The 22,494-nt window shown below is 46.0% G+C and overlaps 1 protein-coding gene across 1 annotated transcript; it reads right to left on the bottom strand.

Moving 5' to 3' along the window:
* Positions 1 to 15,530: 15,530 nt before the first annotated feature.
* On the bottom strand, positions 15,531 to 21,182 carry LOC103950334 (ABC transporter B family member 11-like). The gene is made up of 12 exons (XM_048574774.1): positions 20,874 to 21,182; positions 20,534 to 20,588; positions 20,278 to 20,453; positions 19,964 to 20,185; positions 19,651 to 19,889; positions 18,966 to 19,491; positions 18,567 to 18,840; positions 17,647 to 18,476; positions 17,237 to 17,503; positions 16,815 to 17,078; positions 16,427 to 16,720; positions 15,531 to 15,990 (listed from the first exon to the last, which is right to left on the bottom strand). The coding sequence occupies exons 1-12, from the start codon at positions 21,180 to 21,182 to the stop codon at positions 15,637 to 15,639; spliced, it is 3,810 nt and encodes a 1,269-aa protein (XP_048430731.1). The 3' UTR covers positions 15,531 to 15,636.
* Between the last annotated feature and the right edge of the window lie 1,312 nt (positions 21,183 to 22,494).

The raw sequence follows: 22,494 nt of genomic DNA, 5'->3' as shown, positions 1-22,494 counted from the left end.
GAACCTACGTGGCGCGCAGGCCGAATAACTAATGAGCTAACTACTGTCCTTCGGTTGAATGCAGGGCGTGCCAACTCGTCGGCCGAGCTCGGCCGAGGAGTAAAATTTGATGCGGTCGCGTTGAGCGCGCTGTTGACTTCTGTATCTTGCGATTGCGACCGAGGAAGGAACGCTCTCGGTCTCTGGATTCTATAGCCTGAAGACAAGGCTACTAATTCTGCGGAGTTCACAACTCGTCGAAGCCTGATTCGGCCACTGTGATTATATTCGTAAGAGTATAAGCACGCCAAATTGAGACCAAACTATACGGGCATAGGTACTCGAATGTGATGTATGTCTTGATGGTAAACGTAGTTCGGCCGTCGGAATGCCGAACCCTGAAACTTACTTGTGAGTATCCAATCATAAACTCACTCGGCCTCCAATGCGCCGAGCAAGGCAACTCGTAACACCCAACTATGCCGAAACGGCTTAGTAAGATGACCTCTACCAACAAAGGTTCGAAAACCTTCCTCGGCCGAGACTTAGATAGATAATCGATCGACCTCGACGCAGTGCTGTTTATCCAAACTGAAGGTGTGTCTCGGTCGGCTGATTCTGCGGCAGCAGTGCTGTTTATCCAAACTGAAGGTGCTCACCGGTTGCTTCCACAGTGCTGTTTATCCAAACTGAAGGTGTGTCGGCGGGAAAAGAAAAGGAAAAATCTCAAGGTGTTTGAGAGAATTTGCGCAGGGCAATTGTATGCTGAATTGAAGGGTCCTTTTCCATTGCGTAATTTCTTGTATTTATAGCACCTCACTCCTTGAATCCCATTCTGATTTGGATTGGGAGTCCTTATCCTATTTCACCTTTAACTCGAACAACCCTAGTCCTACTGGGATTCTGAATTCTCCTCCTTTTGAGGCTTTATCCCTTGCTGGTCGAGAATCCTGGTTGCACCAGGATTTCCTCGACCTTTCCTCACTTATCTGGACTACTTTTAAGATAGGATCTGGCCGACCCTGCCAGCTGGTCCGGGTTTCATTATTTGGCCCATAGCATGTCATTACCTTGGGCCGAGCACGTCTTGCTGCTCGGCCCAATCATAATATTTTGGGCCCAAACATTGCCCCCTCGCTTCTGAGGTCGCCGACTGTCACTCTTGGTCGGTTCTCGGCCTTGAAGAAGCGAAAACATTTATTGCTTTTTGGACCTTACTTCATTAATGACCATTATTCCTGCATATTTATGAGACATGATTGCGCCTCCCTCGTTGCCCCCAACGCGTGGCCACGCGTCAATTTTACGCCGTTCTTAAAAGCTTCAATCATGGGCCTCGAAACCCTGCACAAATTGAATCGCCCTATCTTTATTAATACATTGAACCTGTCGCCGCACGCAATCGTGCGTCCTGGATTTTCGACTCCTCGACTCCATTTTCGCAGGTTCCCAAAAAAATCCGAAATGATTGCAAACTTTCCCGGTTACATTTCCCCCCAATTTGAACCCACGCCTTTTGAATTCCAGTGTCTTTTGAAATTCAGACGTTTGATCTTCCGTCTGAAAAGCCTATAAATACCCACACTTCACCTAATCATATCTTACGCTTTCAGAAATTCCCAAACTCGCACATTTTAATCATTCTTGCTTGTTCAGACCAAACCCTCTAGCTTTCCTTTCTGCAATTTTCCAGTTCTTCCAAATTACACTAATGGCTTCCTTCATCGCAAAACTTTCCGAGGAGATCAACAAGTGCAAGGATTTCATCGATCGGAGCGCTATCAAGACGCTGCGATTTGAAGAGGACATGGCCACCACCCACCAGATTCTGGGTCCCCTCTTCAGAGACGCAGTGCCGTCGCCTATCACTGACCTGCTCAAGGAGCAATGCCTAACACCCCTGCTGCAGGGGTTCGATTAGTCGAAGTGGACCCTGGCGCGGCCTCAAGGAGCTTGGCCCTCGACCACTACTGCTTGGGCCGTCTGGGTGGACCGAATGAGGTCATTCTTTGGCGAGGAGTGGAAAGCCCTTGGTATCTATGATGCCATCCTGCTCTCGACCATGGAGATTACCATGGACAAGGAGCTGCTTATGGCGGCCTTGACTCTTTGGTGTTCGGCCACCAACACTATGATCCTTCCATTCGGCCCCCTCGGCCCAACGGTCCTCGATATTTCGGCAATCCTTGGGACTTCTCCATCCAGCCTCCCAATCGATGCCGCTCTTTCAGGATGCCCCTCCCTCCTCGACCTGAAGGCGCTTTTCGACGAGCGGGCCGTCGAGACGCTCAGTCGGGGTGGCCGGGAGCCTTCGAGGGAAGAAGTTCACAAGCTCCACAAAAACTTTTTTAATTATAATACTCTCATCCTCCATTTCGCCGGCCGGGGCGAGGAGAGTCTCAGGAAGGGGGAACATGAAGCCTTCCTCTTCTACTGGTACAACAAGTTTATTTGTTGTACCAGATCGAACAAATGTTTGGTCGAGAATATGCCGGTGGCCCAGGCTCTGGCTAGTGGTCACCCTCTGGCGCTCAGCCCGGCTATTCTTGCCAACCTTTTTCGTTGCTTGGCCGAGACGACCATCAACAAGATTGATCCGCACCAGAATGGGCCCCTCTGGGTCTTTCAACTCTGGCTGCAGGTCTACTTCTCCACTCTTCGGCCTGAAGTCCCTGCCTTCCAGCGCTCGGCCGCCCTTGGCCCCCAACTGGCCTCTCGACCGGCCCCTCCTCACCGGGCCGACGAGGTTCTCAGGCATTTTTTTGGCCTCGACGTCCTTTCGGATGACGAGTTCTTGGTGTGCCGGCACCAGGAATACCCTGCCTCGATCAGGCTCCCGACGGCAGCCTGGGCCGAGATCGAGGACGCGGGCCTCCGTCAGTCTTGGGGGTCAATCGTACTGGCTCGCGACCTTCCCCTTGGTTGCGACGTCCGCCGAGCCAGCTGGGAGGTCTACCATCCTCACTTTGTCGCCCGGCAACTCGGCTACCTCCAAGGTTGCCCCGTTCCCCTGCTCGCCTCCCGTTCCCTCTTGAGCCGGGGGCGTCTTTCTGGTTCTTCCGAGAGGGAATGCCGGTCGATGGAGCAAGAATTCCAGGATCGGTGCAAGAAGTTCCGTCTTCGCCCAACCGTTCCGGAATCCTTGGGCACCGAGACCTTTGGGGATTGGTGGGATGCGTACATCTGCGACTTCTTCGGCGCCTCAATCGAAGACGTGGTGAGCAAAGTCTTTGGCGACCGGTCGGGACTAGCACCCTCGACCCAACCTAAGGAGTCGGCTCAAGGTATATTACTGACAAACTACTTCGCCATTTCAAAACTTGCCCTTGTTTAACAATTACGTTGCTATTTCAGGGGGTCGCGGGTCGAAGAAGGCTGAAGTGGTTGCCGCGGCGGCGAGAGTGAAGAAGGTGGTGCCCAAGAAAACCGTCGCCACTGAGCGGACAACCCCCTCCAAACGCCCCCACCGAGAGGCCGAGCCGGAGGTTGATGTCCTTCGCCCTTCTAAACGCGTCAAGAAATTGGCGAAGAAGGGCGACCGGGAGATCCATGTCGTTCCCAGTGATGCTACTGGGACGCCTGCTTCTGACGGCTCTCCTGTGCCGGCTACCCCGGCATCTCCACTCCCGATCCCTCCAGCCGTTCCCCTTCCTGGCGCCACGGCCGATCCAATCGTCGCACCAGCTCCAGCTTCGGAGCCGGTCGTGGCGCCTGCAATGGGCAAACCGGCTGCGCCCGTCGATGCACCCTCGACTCCCACGGTCGTTTTGGAGGTAAAATTCTACTTCCACTTGTTTCCTTAGGTTTCGGGTCGTAATGCTAAATGTCCTCTTTATGTTCAGGATGACGAGAGCGAGAGTAACGAAGTTCCGCTGGAACGCCACCGTCGACCAGTTCACTCTCATCCCGTCCATCCTTCTCCGGTTGTCGAGGCGACCGCTAGACCACGTCCTTCCGCGGCAGATCGTGGTAAGAGGCCCATGGCCGATCCTGAGGCCACGGCCGAAACGCCGATCCATCCGCAGGACGAAGATCCTCCCATTCCTCCACAGGAAGTCTCTTCGGCCTTTGTAAGTCTCGCTTCTTTTGTATTGATTTTTTCGTGACACATGTTTTATTTGAAAAAGACCATTAAATGTCAGGTGCCCGAACATTCATTTCACCGGCAATTTTATGCGCCGAGGGGTGTTGTCTATATTTCCTGGCCGCCGTCGTGGCCATCAAATGTAGATAACCTCCATCGGCCGCGTGAATTGCGTAGCGGTCTAAGGCACTGGGCTCGGCCATTAAGTTCCCTGGGTTCGAGCAATGACCCAGAGGGCATGGCCGAAGTCTCCTCTCGGCAGGTCTAAAACAATCCCCTTTTTCCTTTATGCACTATATGACGACGTTTTACTTTTCTTCACAAAGTTCTCTTACGTGCAGCCGTCGTGGGAAGTGGAGCTCGATGCCCTTCTGCAGAGCACGACTGGTGCAGCCGGTTCTTCTGCTGCTCCGGCCGAATCGGCGGAAGCCACGCCCGCCGAAGTCTTTGTGAAGTTGCACGAAGTCTTGTCTCTGACTGCCTCCCAAGCTCTCTGGTGCAAAGGCCTCGACTCTGTTGGAGAGTGTCTCAACGACCTCGCCAGCGGTGGTCATCTGAGCCCGGAAGGTATCTCTTTCCTTACCGACCTCCTGGAGCGGACTCGGCAACACTTCTACGTCCTCGAGCGAGCCCTTCAAGCCGAGGATGACTTGAAGGCTGCCAAGGTCGCGCAAGAGGTCGGTCGAGCTGAGATGGAGGCAATCAAAGCTAAGAAGGCGACGCTGACTGAGTTTGATCGCCAGATATTTGAACTCCAACGTCAAATTTCTGACCTTCAACGACAAAGGTCAGTTGCCGCTGCCGAGCTCGAGAAGGACTTCGAGGCTAGCAAGGCTCGGCTGACGGCCTTCGCTGCCGGTGCACGGCACGTCCAGCAGTTGCAGTGTAACAAGAAAACCAGGCAGGCCGAGATCATTCTGGGCGAAGCGAAGTGGCTGGAGCTAAAAGCTGCCCTTGAGACTTATCTCCCCCCGTCCCCTTAGAAATCTGTCATTGTATTGTATTTTCTTCTTGTAATGATTCTTTCGATATCAATACAATGGTCGTTTTACTATTAATCCGATGGTCGTCTTGCTACAATGGTCTTATTCTTGCATTTCCCATGTAATTGGATAATACTTCTTTAAAAACTTTCCATTAATCGGCAATTTGTGAACTGAACCCGTCCGATCTTTTAAATGATATGCCCCCTTGCCGAGGACTTTGTGAACGACGAAAGGCCCTTCCCAATTCGGCGACCACTTACCAAATCTGGGGTCTTTAATCCCAACGGGCAACACAGTTTGCCAGACCAACTCTCCTTCGCCGAACGTTTTTTGTCTTACACGCTGGTTGTATGCTCGCTCGGCAATCTTCTTTTGTGCTATCAATAAGTTACTCGCGTCGATTCGACTTTCTTCTAAATCTTCTAACTCTTGTCGCATCGCTTGACTATATTCAACACTGCACAAATCACTCTGCTCGATTACTCGCAACGAGCTTATACTCAACTCGACCGGTAACATGGCGTCGTGTCCATAAGTTAACGCGTACGGAGTGGTTCCAGTAGCCGACCGGGGTGAAGTTCGGTATGCCCATAACGCTTCATTTAGTTTCAAATGCCACAACCCAGGTTTCTCTTTTACCATTTTTTCAAGGATGCCGATCAACACTTTATTGCTTGCCTCGGCCTGCCCGTTTGCCTGTGGGTAGTACGGCGTAGATTGTTCGAGTCGGATGTTCAAACTTGTCGCGTACTCCCTAAACCTATCGGCCGTGAATATAGTGCCATTATCAGTTATGATCGTTTCCGGCACGCCGAATCTGGTCACAATATTTTCCTCTACGAAATTGCATACCTCCTTGGCCGTTAATTCGGCGTATGACCTGGCCTCGACCCACTTAGTGAAATAGTCAGTTGCTACCATTATCCACGCGTGTTTCGCTGCCCTCGATGATGGCGTGATTTTGCCAATCACGTCCATTGCCCACCCTCTGAACGGCCATGGTTTGGTGACCGAATGTAGCAATTCGGCCGGGGCTCTCTGTACGTGTCCATGAATTTGGCATGGTACGCATCTCCGTGCGTATTCGATGCAATCCTTTAATATACTGGGCCAAAAGTAACCGTGTCGTCGGAGCAACCACCGCATCTTTCGTCCAGACTGGTGTGCTCCGCAAATTCCTTCATGTACCTCGGCCATTGCTTGGGCAGCCTCGTCTGGGCCGAGGCACAATAGCAGTAACCCATCCTCGCCCTTGCGATATAATTCATTTTGATACGACACGTAATTCGTGGCGAGGACCTTCGTTCTCCGGTCGTGTTTCCCGTTGGGATTATCGAGGTACCGTAACATCGTTTTTCTCCAATCATCTGGTTCTACCTCGACGGCACATATTTCTACGGGGTCTCCTCGTTCTAGTAGGGATGGGAGCGACATTACCCTTGTTCGTATTACGTGTGTGCGCTGGAGGGTTTGCCGATCGATCAAGGCCGGGTACGATTGCAGGCCTGTGGCTGTGATGCGGCCGAGTTTGCCCCCCATGAGTTGTGCTCCGGAGGCGATCTGGGCGAGTTCATCGGCATCGGTGTTGTGGATTCGTGAAATATGTTCAAACGTGATCCGTTCGAAGGACTCGGCCAGGTATGTGGCGACCATGTGATATGGCGCCAAAGTACAACTCATACAACGAAAAATGCCGTTCAATTGGTTAATCACAAGTTCGGAATCACCGAGGACAAGAACACGGGAGGCCCGTAGATCGTGTAAAACGTGGAGACCGATAATGAGGGCTTCATATTCGGCCTGATTGTTTGTGCAGCTGAAATCCAACTTGAGAGAGAAGTACCATCGGCAGTGGTCAGGCGACTGAATTGCGATGCCGACACCTGCCGAGGTCGAAGTACTGGATCCATCAAAATGCATAGTCCAATGGTTATCGCGTGTGGTGACTAGACCGATGTCGACATCGCCCCCTTCAAAACCATATGGGGAAGGGTGCTGGGCCAAGAAATCGGCGAGAGCCTGCCCCTTGACCGCTTTTTGGGGAACGTACTGCAGGCTAAATTCGGATAAGGCGAGTGTCCATTTCCCGATTCGGCCTTTAACGATAGGCCGAGTGAGCATGTAACGAATTACGTCTGTCTGAGCGATGACCTGCGTAACTGATGGGAGCATGTAATGCCGAAGCTTGGACGCGGCAAAAAACAAAGCTAAGCAAAGTTTTTCGACCAGTGAGTAATTGAGCTCTGGTGCATTCAGATTTCGGCTAAGATAAAAGACAGCGTGCTCACGACCGACGTTATTGTCTTGCGCGAGGAGACAACCAATGGATTCGGCGGCTGCCGAAATGTATAATTTGAGGGGTTTCGTGCGACAAGGTGGAACCAGCACGGGTGGGGTCGAAAGGGCCACCTTGATCTGCGTGAATGCACTCTGATGTTCTTCGCGCCAAACAAATTTATCGGTATCCTTAAGTTTGAGGAGAGTAGAGAATGCCTTCATTTTACCGGCCGAATTGGCGATGAAACGGCGGAGGAAGTTGATCTGCCCGAGTAACGACTGCAACTGTTTCTTTGTTGTGGGAGGTGGGGCGCTAATGATTGCGCGGGCTTTATTGGCGTCGACTTCGATGCCGCGATGGTGCACCAAAAACCCTAGGAAATTGCCGGCCGAAACACCGAAAGCACACTTGGCTGGGTTCATCTTGAGGCTATTCTTGCGCATGCGAAGGAACGCTTGTCGTAGGTCATCCAGGTGTGTTTGGCGACGTTTCGACTTTACCACCACATCGTCAATATAAACTTCGACGATGGTCCCAATTAAGTCGTGGAAGATCGTATTCATGGCTCGTTGGTATGTGGCGCCGGCATTCTTGAGGCTGAATGGCATGACTACCCATTCGTACGTGCCTAGTGCCCCTGGGCAACGGAAAGCCGTTTTGTGGACGTCGGCTTCGGTGATGAAAATCTGGTTGTATCCCGCATGACCGTCCATAAAAGATAGTAGTTCATGATTAGCTGCGGCATCAATGAGCAAATCTGAAATTGGCATTGTATATTCGTCCTTGGGAGTCGCCAGATTCAGGTTACGGAAATCGGTGCAAATGCGGAGGGCACCGTTTTTCTTCAACACTGGGACGATATTGGCCAACCATTCGACGTACTGAGCGGTCCTAATAAATCCGGCCTTGAGAAGCCGAACCAATTCTTCCTTAATGCCGAGTTGTAACTCGGTCGAGATTCGGCGAGGGGGTTGTCGAAAAGGCTTACAACCGTCTCTGATGCGTAGCTCATGTTCGACCAAGTTTCGATCGAGGCCTGGCATTTCATGGTAACTCCACGCAAAGCAATCTTTAAATTCCTGGAGTAACTTACGGAGTTCGGCCTTCGTGGCCGGTGGGAGTAACGCGCTTATAAACAATATGCGAGGATCATCGGCCGTGCCTACGTTAACTTCCTCTAATGGGTCCTTGACTTGAGGCCGATGGTCCTCGAGTTCGGCCGGTGCAGCCCGAACTTTCTCGAGAGACAAAACAGGGCCGTCATCTGCTTCGGCCAAAAATTCAATTAAATTAATGCCAGAATGCGGTTGCTTGGTAATGGCATACCAATGGGCCAGCAGACGTTCCATCGTTGATGAAACCGCGGCCTGACGCTGTTCTTGCTTGGTGTGCTCAATCATCGGCATTGGTGACTAAATCTGCCAAACCAAGTCTCGCCGAATCCTGTTGGACAGTCTCGGCGCCGACCTCAATCACTTTCTGCACTGAAATTCGCGTCGGCCGCCCATCCTCGTTAAGGCCTTGGAGGGTGATGTAGCCGACGTGATCGTCATAATAGCGAGCCTGAATCATGTTGGTCTCAAATGGTTGATTATCGGCTGGATGGACGGTGACCGATTTGCCGTCCCAAAAGATGAGAACTTGGTATAGTGATGAAGGAATGCAACTGGTTTGGTGTATCCAGTCTCGGCCGAGTAATGCATTATAGTCGGTCTTTGAATCAATTATGAAAAATGCCGTCATGTGTTGCCGACCGGCAATGCTAACTTCCAATGGTAGCACTCCTTTGGTCTGCGACTTGTCGCCAACGAAGCTGCTCATAGTGATCCCTGAAGGAATGAGTTCATTATCAGAACGCCGTAAAGCCTTCATGACAGATATTGGCATAATGTTGACTGTAGCTCCACAGTCGACAAACACTTTGGAAATAGGGAATCCTTCGATGTGAGCCGTGACGTACAACGGCTTCAGGTGTTGGAGATTAACCGAAGGGGAGCGAGGAAATAGCTCGGCTAAAGCTGCCTTAAGGTTGTCCGTGCTTCGGGTTTCTCGGTCGTCGTCGTTTGCGACGAAGTCGACTTGTGTTGACTCCTCGGCGACCACATCCCCATCCAAGAAATTCGACTGGGGGGCACTTGGTTGGAATTCGGCTGGTAAGACGTGAACCATACTGATCTCCATTTCTTCGAGGATCGAGGGACCCATTGGATCGTGGTCGTCGTCTTCTGCGGAATTAACCATAACATCGGTCGGCGGAACATCCTCGATCAGACTTTTGAGTTTCTCGGTAAGAGCCGGTATCCGAGACGTATTAACCAAGTCGAGTGTGGGTGGGCTATTTTCCTCGACCATGTGGACTGTTGAAGACTTAGGTTGGTCCTTCATTATACGGGCTCGTTCTTCATAGGCAATACGGGCGTTCCTCGTGTCCAGATATGCATCCAAACGTGCTATCCGTTTTTCCTCGTCGGCCGTGAGGCCGAAGAGTGATACAGCCGAAAAAACTTCGAAATGATAACGCAAATGCTGAAGGTCATCGAGCGAAAAAGGTAATTCGGAGGTGTCGATATCTGTATAGGGATCGACTTCAAAACCAAGTACCCGAGCCTCCCGTATATGTTGGAATCTTGCTTTAATTGCTGGATCAGAAGTTTTCTGAATGATCTGCTCGGCATCAGGGCAAGTGAGAGCGAGGTCGAGGGCTTCCTGACACGCTTTGGGTAGTCCGTACAAGTCATTGGCGGAGTATTTCTTATGAAACTCTCGCATGTATTCCAAGGATTCACCGAGGAATGGGGGATGTAGGTTGCGCCGTACTTTGATAAACGGTTCGCGTGGTGGTAACGGGGAAAGTTTCCTTTCGGCCTCTTGTGTGAAGTGTTCTAGACGAGCTCTCGTTTCCCCAGGCCGGAGAAGGATTTTGATACGTTTCTCGGCATCCTCAATGGTGGTTTCAAAACCGGCAGCGGCTACTTGCTTCCCTTCGGCCAATTCGGTCATGATAGTCGGGGTTGGCCGTTCACTTATCCTTTCCGCGGCCTTCTTTGGTTGCCACTGGTTGGCAGTGCTGGCTTGCGCTTCTCGTCGCCGAGCCATGCAATCAATCCGTTGACGGCGACGTTTTTGGGACTTAGACAGCGCTGTATACAAACCAGTCGGGGAATTGTAACTGTACCAGCGTTGATCCGATGTTCTAGGTGGTTTGAAAGTTTTGCGATCGACTGACGAGCTGGGACTCTTGGTATTGTGCGAGTAGTAATCCTCATTATAGAAAGGCGCGTCGAAGTCAAGACGCCGCCTGACTGAGGCCTGGTTTTGTGGGCCGAGTCGATCGAACACTTGACGTCGCGGACCAACTTCCTTTGGTGATATGGTTGGGACCGTGGGTGGTGTTGAAAATGTCTTCTTCCTAGGTTCAACCGGTGTTTTACAATGGTCACATAAAACCTTTGATTCATGAGTTTCGTCTGAACTCAACCCCGCCATAGGCTTATCGGCGAGGGGCCTCGATTGTTCCGTGGGTGGTGCATTCGAAAATATATCAAGCTTTAGCCTTGTTCGACCATTTTGTTTACGGATATGCTGCACCGGAACGTATTCGGCCTTCCCTTTGTTTTTAGGAAGATGAGCATCCACCATACCAATTGTTGTTGAAGAGAAGGGATTGACGTCGACCGCCATCTGCTTTTCCGGAAATTTCAATTTTCCTTTCTCGATCCAACTTTGGATTGTATCCCGGAACACGACACAATTATTTGTTGCATGCTTATTAGAATTATGGTACTTGCAGTATATCTTTCCTTTCAATTCATCGGCCTTAGGGATAATATGTCCCGGCCGAAGCTTGATGATCTTTGCCGCCAATAATTGATCGAAAATTGCATCGGCCTTGGTGATGTCGAAAGTGTATACTTTTGAAGATTTACTTATGTCCTCGGCGGCTGAATGGGCTTTGGTGTCTTTGCCGTGTACTTGAGCCAGAGCCTTGCAGACGTATGGTTTATCTATTACTATCTCGGCCGCATCCACACTGACGTACTGAGGGTCCCCGCTTTCGGCCGATGCATAGCTGACTGTGGGGTTTTTATACAACGTTCCCCGGGATGGTGATTTTGAGACCTTCTCTTCTCGGAGCAGGTAATCATACTGTTCGACATGTTGAGCAAGTTCGTACATATCGCGAATGTTTGCCCCCAGGAACTTCTTTTTGTGCTCCACGTCTAATCCGTTGAGAGCAATCCTGACGAATTCCACTTCGGGGAGTGGTACTCGGCACCAATTCCTGGCCGACTTGAACCTTGTTAAGTACTCCATTGGAGATTCGTCAGATGCTTGAGCCATCCTGGCCAAGGATGACACTGACATCTCCATCCCTGGCCGATAGAATTGTTCATGGAACTTTTCGACCAACTCTTCCCAACTCTGCACAGAATTGGGTGGAAGATTAATGTACCAAGCGAAAGCGGAGCCTGTCAATGAAAAATTAAACAGACGTAGTTTGTAGAAGTCGCTATTAACGTCTCCACACTGCGCCGTGAACCGAGCCACATGTTCTAATGAGGACAAAGACGATTCCCCGGCGAAGAGGCTGAAATCAGGTATCTTAAATCCCCGTGGGTATTCAAACCTTTCTACGTAAGCCGGGTATGGATGAATGAATTTTGGAAACTTCGGCCCTTTCTTCAAGGCCGAATCAATCATTCTCTGGACTTCGGTCATGTTCACGGAGGCGGCTTCTTCTCCCTGGCTTGGTCCCTCGGATCTATTTCCTGGTCCTCTTTCTAAGGTGACTGGTTGCGGTCGAGCGGACGCTCTATCGGCTGGTATGGGCACGTTCGTCGAGAGCTGCCGAGGTTGGCCGACCTGGCCATCTTCGAAGGCTTTACTAACTAATATTTCAAGCATTCTGGTCTGTGTATCGTTGTTACTTCGTATTGCTTCTAGCAAATCATTCATCTTTTGACCAATTGACTGCTCGACCTGACGATACTGCTCATCAAGTCGTCTCCGAAGAAACGACCTAGTTGGTGGATCAGAGCCTTCTCCACCATCGTCGTCGCAGTCTTCCACTATCCCCTCCACAAATATGGGCGTCGTTTGATTCGGGATCGCCGCGTTGTGAGGTTGCCCACCGAGACAGATCTCATTCTCTCGGCGGGTCACACTTGTAGCCTCGGGTGGCAAAGCAATGACCGGATTTTTTGCTGGGTGCGAATCCTGCCCAAGGCCTTGCACTGGTAAGTCAGCTGTTGACTTTCCCATGTTTGTTTTCTTCTTGGTAGACCGTGTTTCTACGGTCATGAACTCCGAAGGTTTAGCACAATGGTCCCACTGGGCGTGCCAAAATGTTGACTCTAAAAATTACAGAACCTACGTGGCGCGCAGGCCGAATAACTAATGAGCTAACTACTGTCCTTCGGTTGAATGCAGGGCGTGCCAACTCGTCGGCCGAGCTCGGCCGAGGAGTAAAATTTGATGCGGTCGCGTTGAGCGCGCTGTTGACTTCTGTATCTTGCGATTGCGACCGAGGAAGGAACGCTCTCGGTCTCTGGATTCTATAGCCTGAAGACAAGGCTACTAATTCTGCGGAGTTCACAACTCGTCGAAGCCTGATTCGGCCACTGTGATTATATTCGTAAGAGTATAAGCACGCCAAATTGAGACCAAACTATACGGGCACAGGTACTCGAATGTGATGTATGTCTTGATGGTAAACGTAGTTCGGCCGTCGGAATGCCGAACCCTGAAACTTACTTGTGAGTATCCAATCATAAACTCACTCGGCCTCCAATGCGCCGAGCAAGGCAACTCGTAACACCCAACTATGCCGAAACGGCTTAGTAAGATGACCTCTACCAACAAAGGTTCGAAAACCTTCCTCAGCCGAGACTTAGATAGATAATCGATCGACCTCGACGCAGTGCTGTTTATCCAAACTGAAGGTGTGTCTCGGTCGGCTGATTCTGCGGCAGCAGTGCTGTTTATCCAAACTGAAGGTGCTCACCGGTTGCTTCCACAGTGCTGTTTATCCAAACTGAAGGTGTGTCGGCGGGAAAAGAAAAGGAAAAATCTCAAGGTGTTTGAGAGAATTTGCGCAGGGCAATTGTATGCTGAATTGAAGGGTCCTTTTCCATTGCGTAATTTCTTGTATTTATAGCACCTCACTCCTTGAATCCCATTCTGATTTGGATTGGGAGTCCTTATCCCATTTCACCTTTAACTCGAACAACCCTAGTCCTACTGGGATTCTGAATTCTCCTCCTTTTGAGGCTTTATCCCTTGCTGGTCGAGAATCCTGGTTGCACCAGGATTTCCTCGACCTTTCCTCACTTATCTGGACTACTTTTAAGATAGGATCTGGCCGACCCTGCCAGCTGGTCCGGGTTTCATTATTTGGCCCATAGCATGTCATTACCTTGGGCCGAGCACGTCTTGCTGCTCGGCCCAATCATAATATTTTGGGCCCAAACAGATATATAATTAAGTGGTTGGTCAGTTGCAACCTCACATCACAGGATGTGTCATATTTGTTGTTTTGAATGTGACATATATATGATGAGATGCTGATCGATGCATTGTTTGAGTTAAGTTGATTAAGACTTTCTCTATTCCACGTGATTAATTAAATTCGATCCTTGATTAGTGCTTAACGTTGCATTTACACTGGAGAGGTTGACTGACAAACATCCCTTTCTAATTTAATTACTCCCCGAGAAAATACGTAAGTTTGCAGCATATTGATTAGTGCTTAATAGTTTCACCAAATTAATGTTTGTGGTTAGAGACATTGGTTCTTCTTCAGATATTGCATTATGATGTTTTCTAGAGTACGTGCTTTATCATAATATCATGCTTGTCGCTTGAGAACCAAGCAAAAACCGACCATTTTTTTCTTTAAAAGTTTGCTCAACAGGCGGGTATTTATTTTAGTGCGTGATTTAGATTTATAGTCTTGTTTCTGACGTAAGTTCATTAAGCGAACAGTACTCGTGGGTTTTAAATCATAAAATTTGTGAAAAAGGTAAGGGTTTTGTCATGTTCATGGGAAAGCCTTTTTTTTTGTCAAACATGGGAGGCCATTTGACTCTACCAAATATTATTACCCCCATTCATAATCTTGCATGATTGTGTGTAAAGAGCAAGTTATACTCGATTTTTATCCAATGACACCAAACACAAAATCTCTCGGTCGGATCTTTAAAACGAGTCCATAAAGTAGTTGAGAGGTGGTGGAAGGTAGTAGTTGTCGGGCTTTAGATATATATCGCAATAATAAAAGGTCTAATTGGATTGCCTCATCCCTCTCTCTTTTTTCTTTTCCTAGCTGAACTTTTCCATCTGCAGAGTGTCTATAAAAACAGTAGGAATTGGCCCCACTTGTGGCCTAAAAGCGGAGAGCAACTTATTTGGAACACGTTTATCGTCGCGTGATATTTTGATTCAATAATACTATGTTATGTTTTGAGAAACTGCACATGTCATTGTTTTATCAGAACGGGCGCTACTGTAACGGTGAATCTGATCCATGTAAGTGAAGGTTTACCTACACCTTGGTAAGCCATCGTGACTTTCTGAACAAATGCTGTAAATTATGTGTTTTACTTTTCTCATAAAGTATTGTATTATTGGTCTGAGATGTCATGTTACCAAAGATGTAGAGAAGTCTCTTTCCTAAAAGATAAGCTCAGATTTTTGTTCAGTGGAAATGGCAGTTTGAAATAGGTCCTGGGTCAGATCAGAGGTAGGTGGAAGGGTTCTGTGACGTCAATGGAAGTCTCAGTCACCAAGCTAATCATGTTTCGATGATGAGTTCATTAATGGAAAAAGAAATTTTAAGAAAGGATTTGATAAGAAATGAAATACCTACTATTATGGATTTTGTATGAGCTTGCAAAGCAAGAAACTTGGCTTGACTTTGTTTTCTATGATTTTTGGAGCAATGCTTGAGCCACTTGTGCTGTTTTGTGAATGAAAAAATTGGGTTGTTGACGGGGCACTTCAAGAGAAAAACTCATTTGGGTTGAAATGCTGATAGTATACTAAGTCAATCATGCACTGCTTTTTAACTTTATTTTATTAATTTTTTTTCATACAATACGCAATTGGGTCCAAACACCGTCATTGTAGCATTCCAGGTGCAAGTAAATTTCTCTTACACTTTAGGGTTATAAGAGCAGGAAATTTATGGAAATCACATACAGGAGGTTGCATTATTCTACTGCATAAAAGATATTACATACTGTTCTTCCTTGGGTTTTTTATTTTATTTTTTTACTTGCAGTAGTTCGGAAGAAGAATAGAAGGGCTTTCTAAGATGAGGCACTTGCATGCACTGCAACCAAAGAAGCATAAATGCCATCCTGGATATTGAGCAACGTTTCATGCTTTCCTTTCTCTGCAATCACTCCATTTTTCACCACAGCGATTAAATCTGCAGTCTTAATCGTGGATAACCGATGAGCAACCACCACTGTGGTTCGATCCACCATGACTCGGTCCAACGCATCTTGAACCACTCTTTCTGATTCAGCGTCAAGCGCACTTGTGGCTTCATCTAGTAGTAAAATCTTTGGTGCCTTCATTATAGCTCTTGCAATTGCCACCCTTTGCTTCTGTCCGCCGGACAATTGAATACCCCGCTCTCCTACGATTGTGTTATAACCCTGCATTGTTTCCAAACTTAACATGCATTAATCTTTAACGTTCTCAATATTTTTGCAAGTTTTAGTCAATTAATCCTCGTTTATGCAACACCAAAAAGCGAAATATAAACAAATAGAGCGGTTATATGCTTTGGTCACCAATGCTGGTCACTACACAACGGTACTTAAATATTGGACTTGATAGCGAACACAGTTAAACACAATCACCAGATTGGTAAAATTAGAACGTTGGTGCCTAATGTGTTATTAGGTCTAAAACAGTGACCAAAATTGTGTTTTACGCATATTCTTACTAAAACTTTGATAAAAGCCGTATGTAAACAATTGTTTTTGTCCACCTCTATTGTAATTTTAATGTCTTTCCAGTTCTATTTTTTATTATAAGTTTGAACTGGTCGTATTTCTGCACATATTGACAAAGTCATTTAGTGCCTACCTGTTGTAAACTACTAATGAAATTGTGAGCATTTGCCAATTCTGCTGCAGCTATAATTTCAGCTTCTGTTGCATCCCCTTCCTTTCCATATGCAATGTTGGCTCGGATAGTTTCATTAAACAACACAGGCTCCTGGCTCACCAGTCCCATTTGCTGTCTCAACCACTTGAGCTGTAGCTTTTGGATTTCGATTCCATCCAGTGTAATATGACCCGAATCAGGGTCATAAAATCTCTGCAACAATGAGACTACTGTCGATTTCCCACTTCCACTTTCTCCAACCAGAGCAACCGTCTGAATAATATAAAATCAAGTTGTAAGTTCCGGTAGCTTAAATCTGATTATTGAGTGAAAATAAGTAAATGAACGATGCAAGATAGTAAGTTACCTTGCCATGATGGATGGTCAAGCAAAGGTCCTGGAAGATTGGTACATCAGGCCTAGTTGGATACTTGAAACTCACATGGCGTAACTCAATTTCTCCCTTCACATTATCTATAGTTGTTCCGAAGTTGTCACTAGAATCTATTTTTGATTTCCGGTCAAGGATTGCAAATATGGACGCAAGAGAGCTCTTTCCTTTACTTAAATCAGGGGCAAGGGATCCTGATTGAGACACTCCAACAGTTGCCATAGTGAGAGCAAAGAAAACCTACAAACCAGACGAGCAAATTCAAGTAATGTATTGAACGGGCTATGAAGATTTAAATCTTTAGTAACAACTACTAATCTAGCAGAGTTTGGATATAAGCCGAAGATTTCTGTACTATTGTCTTCTTAAAGACTTGTAGTGCAAGGCAGAAAGCATACCCGGAAAACATCAGAGAATGTTGTCTTGCCTGTTGCAACAAGTCGCGATCCAGCATAAAAAATACAGGCAAAAACAGAAAATTGCAAAAAGAATGATAGACCAAATCCGATCCCACTGATTAACCCTCGTCTTATCCCTGTCTTAATAGGGCCTTCACATTTTCTCTGGTATAATTGCATCACCTTGTCTTCAGCACAAAAGGAAGCAATTGTTCTAATACTCCCTACAGCATCAGTCGCTACTTGACTTGCCTCCTCGTACATTTTCTGCAAACATTTAGAATTTTCATTGTTAATTAAAAATTAGTCTTATACATATTCCGCATGTGAGATTGGATCACGTTTTGAACTGCACCGGCTACAAAGTTGTATGTTGTAGATTTTTCCAAATTTGGATTTCAGAAATATACCTTTGCATCGGCACTAAATCCTTTCATGAACTTCACTTGAAAATAACCATTTACTGCTAGAAGAGGCAACAGAACAAGGGTTATAAGAGCGAGTGGCCAATTTGCCACAAAAGCAATAACCAAGCCAGCAATTGCGGTTGATGAGTTCTGAACATGCAAACCAAAAGCATCTCCAACCAACCCTCGGAGATAAGCGATATCTGTAGAAAGCCTTGCACCAATTGCACCACTTGAGTGCTCAGGATCGTCAAACCAACTTACTTCCATGTGAACCACCTTCTCAAAACACATTGATCGGACTCGTTTTATTAACCTACTACCCACCACAGCAAAAAGGTATTGTCTTGATGGAAGTGTTATGCAAGACCCCACTCCAAGAACAATGGAAATTAATGCCCAAAACTTAGAATTGTTGAGGAGTAGATGCGGCGGCTCAAAGAAGGTCTTGACTACACTAGCAATCAATAGCCCAAAAAAAGGGAAGATTAACCCATTGGCTATTGCAGCTATAGTAGCAAAAATTAAAACCGGGATCTCTGGCTTGTTCAGGTAAGCAAGGCGGCGAAGTGAGACTACTGGAGGTACTATTGATGATTCTGAAGCAGGAATATCGGATTCTTTAGGTGCTACTTCAAGGACACCTAGTGCAGGGGCCACATCAAATGAGATTGAGAGGGAATGATGGCTGCTATTCTGGGAATCCAATTCCACACTACTACGCCTTTCGTGATCATTCACATCAGTCTGTTCTGAAGCACTGCTCATTTCTTGCAACCTTATAAGCTGGCTATATGCTCCTTCAGGGTCCTTAACTAGCTCAGAATGTGGACCTGCTCAGTTTAAAAAAAAGAAGAGTATGTGAGGTAATTAATGAATATGATAAGAGTAACAACTGTCACACCAATGAACAAATACATTACCTTTTTCAATGATTGTCCCTCTTTGTATAACAGCAATGGTGTCAGCATTCCTTACTGTGCTCAAACGGTGGGCTACAATGACCGTAGTGCGGTTAATCATAATTCTGTCTAATGCCTCCTGCACAACCCTCTCAGATTCTGCATCAAGAGCGCTCGTGGCTTCATCTAAAAGTAGAATTCTTGGGTCTTTCAAGATTGCTCTAGCTATAGCTACTCTCTGCTTTTGGCCCCCGGATAGCTGACTCCCATGCTCACCAACCATCGTGTCTAGTCCCTAAAAGCATGTTACAAAACCAATAGAGGAAAATAAAAATCTGTAAGATCACCGATGTCTCAACAAGCTTTCATCGTTTAGGAAAAATTCATTGAACACTATCAAAGCAAAATAGAGAATTTGACCTGAGGCAATTTTTCTATGAAGTTAGCAGCATTGGCAAGCTCTGCAGCGGCCCTTATTTCTTCTGTAGTTGCACCATCCTTCCCATAGGCAATGTTATCTCTTATGCTACAAGTAAACAAAATGGGTTCCTGGCTGACAAGACCTATTTTCTGTCGGATCCATTTGAGCTGGTAATCTTTGAGATTAATACCATCAATAACAACTTCCCCAGATTCGGGATCATAAAATCTCTCAATCAAACTGATTACAGTTGATTTGCCACTTCCGCTCTCTCCAACCAAAGCAGCAGTTGCACCTCTAGGTATTGAGAGAGAAAATCCACGGAATATTTTTTCCTCCGGTCTTGCAGGATAGCTAAAATAAACATCCCTCAGTTCTATGTCTCCATGGATGTCTTGGCACATCTGTCCATTAGTGTCATAAGAATCTATCTCCGGCTTTCTGTTAATTGTCTCAAACATCTTATAAGCTGCAGCTTGTCCAGCAGCAAATGCACTCACGCATGGAGATGTGTGCCCAAGAGCCCTGAAGATACAAAGACATGTTCATATCTTGATACTCAAGCATCAAATATTTAATTTTGAGATAGTAGTAAATAAAAGTTGCATTCTTGCAGTGCACGTAAAATTAAACACGGACATATTACCAATGATAGTCATCAAATTCTATTGAACTGCAACTTACATGGAGCCAGTCAATACAGCGAAAAGTACATTTATTACTTCTCCTCCTGTATATCCTCTTTCAAGAATCATCTTTCCCCCAAACCATATAGCCAGAGCATAACTAGACATCATAATAAGCATAACCAAGCCAAATCCAAAACCCGATGCCAAACCTTCTTGCACTGAAGAATTGTAAGCTTCAGTTAAGGAGGAGTTGTAATTGTCTATAGCTTGTTTTTCTCCTGAAAATGATGCAACCTGCATTAAGAATTCCCATCAGTTTTGGTTTTATCGACGACATTTTTATTCATTTTAGGGACAAGTAGGCGTACAGTTCTAATTGAACTAATTGTCTGCTCCACCACAGTTGCTGCCACTGAATAAGCAGCTTGTCCACGGGTTACCAACTTCGATGTAAGGATGCTCACGACCGCACCAGCGAGGACAAGAAGGGGAATAGAAGATACCATGACAAGGGCGAGAAGCCATCCCTTAATAAATGCTATAACAAAGCCTCCCATAAATGTTGCAATTAACTGAATAACAGTTCCTACCTGACAGAAGAAAAGGAAAAATAAAAATAAAAGTTAATAGGTTACAAGAGAAAATGGCAATAACTTGAGGGTTTTATGTGGCATGTAAATACCTTCTCGCCCATGGCGTCTTGAATGAGCACAGTATCACCCGACATCCTCCCAACAATTTCCCCAGTGTTCGTTTCTGTATCGAAGAAGCCGACATCTTGCCTCAATATCGTTTTCAAGTATAAACTTCTTATTCGTGCAGCTTGTCTTTCACCCGTAATCATCCAGCAAGATACCTCTGACACATAGAAAACACTGGTTATCTCCGATAAGCCAAGTTATTTGTTTAATACCAGCAGGGAGTTCAGTAAAACTTACGTAGAAAAGCAGCAACACCAGCACCTAGAGCCAAGTATACATACTTCACAGCCACCTGAGGATCGAATTGGAGAAATTATTTATGATTCAATGGCACAAATATGAGAGTTGCTTAATGCAGAACTAATTTGGAGGGAGATGATCCTTTTAAGCAACGAAACTACAGATACTAGAGAATCGAAAAAGCAAGTTCAAAGAAGGAACTGGGGAGTTCAGTTGACACAATTCTGATGGAACCGGATCAAAGAATTTTTATCTTTAGTTTGCTGCTGTGCTATTGTCTAGTTAACTTAGTTTCTATGCATATGTTGACTTCAATTTCTAGTAACACAACAATTACCTTGGAGACTGCATCCACCACTTCTTTGGTATTCCCAGTTCCTCCAAAAGAATTTATCACCTCTCCCAAGATTATGGTCATTAGAGGCGTACAGAGCCCATTTCCAATGGCACTGATTGTACCAACAGACATTAACATGTAATCCAAGGTATCTGCAAAGGAGAAAAGCTTGTGAAATGGTACTGTTTTGGTGCCATCCTCCTTGTTCTTGCTTGTATCTTTCTTGCTGTTTTGGGAATCCTCCACCGCTGAGTGGCCTTTGGATGTTGCCGTGACCTGCCTCTTGATTACATCTTCATCCTCCGCCATTTCTTACAGTTTACTTGCTATATTTGACAAGCAACACCAATTCCGAAAGTTCAGTTGCTTTGTTTTACGCAACACAAACAACTTGGGCAACTTGTACGATAAGATCAAGGCTGCAAGAGAAACATATTACGGGTTTGAATTAACAACTTTTTTTTGGAAAAAAAACAGATATACAGTTCATGAGCACTAAATTGACTTACAGTCCAAGGAACAGATGCATATGAAACAAACAAAGAGAATGCAACGATCAAAACTTTACAACCTCGGCAGGCGGGGAAAATATACCCTCTACAAACAAAACGGGAAAATCTGGACGGACACTAACAACAATTCTTTTGTTAATATACGGCAGTCATGCAATGTTATTGAAGAAGTAAAAGGATGTTGGAGAACAACACTTCACAAACACACTTAAAAAAGTAATTAACATTAATATCAAATGAAAGGACAAAGAGAAAAAACCAAGTGGGCGGCTAAAGGAGAAAAATTTTTAGCTGCAACTTTCAAAGTGTTATTAAAAACACTGATATCTGAAAAATAAAAAAAATACAATTCGTGTTCCTCCACTTCTGTTCCTGATTGGTTTCTCCGAGTCCCCGACCTCTGACTGGTTGCGAGCTATTGCCGACGTAGACGTCCTCCTTGTTGTCCATCGTTCCATTGTCTTCGTCACTGCCTCACCATAGAGTGGGACAATACTCCACCCCTTACATGCTAAGTAGTTTTTTTTTTTTTTTTTTAACAAACGGTATTACCTACACTAAAGGGGGAGAGCATGGGACTAAGGGGGGAGAGCGTGGGGGTTTAGACTCATGCAATAATGTGATTCAAATTTGTCTTCGGCGAGAATCAAACCTAACATCTCTCACTTACAAGTGAAGAGTACCACTAAACCTTAGTACTAAGTGGCAACAAGTAGTTGTTCTTTCTTCAATGACAACCTGAGACAAACTTCATAATTGAATCTATTCATTCACAAGAGTATTTTTAGAAAAAGAATAATTTTGCATGTAAAGAATTAGGCAGTGTCTTAATTCATTTTCGGATAATTTGAGTAAAAATAGTAGTTTTAGAATACGATGTCAAAAATCCAAAAAATAAAAATAGATAGTTATTCAAATAAAATAAGGATCAACCACTTAGGTCCAGTTTGGTAGTGTTTTTTTTTATTAACAAAAACTGTTTCACTTTACAGTTAAAACAGTAAAAAAGTGTTTAGTAAAAATAAAATATCATGCTTATTTTAAAAGCAATGGCTTCCAGACAATAGCTTTTAAAAGCAGCATATCATTTGGTTTACTGAATTAGGTCT

This window comes from the organism of the source record quoted next, unplaced genomic scaffold (genome assembly GCF_019419815.1).
Source record: "Pyrus x bretschneideri cultivar Hongxiangsu unplaced genomic scaffold, Pyrus_bretschneideri_v1 Contig74, whole genome shotgun sequence".
Lineage (NCBI taxonomy): Eukaryota > Viridiplantae > Streptophyta > Magnoliopsida > Rosales > Rosaceae > Pyrus > Pyrus x bretschneideri.
The sequence above is the reverse complement of the archived record's forward strand: the minus strand, read 5'-3'. Positions and strand labels throughout refer to the sequence as shown.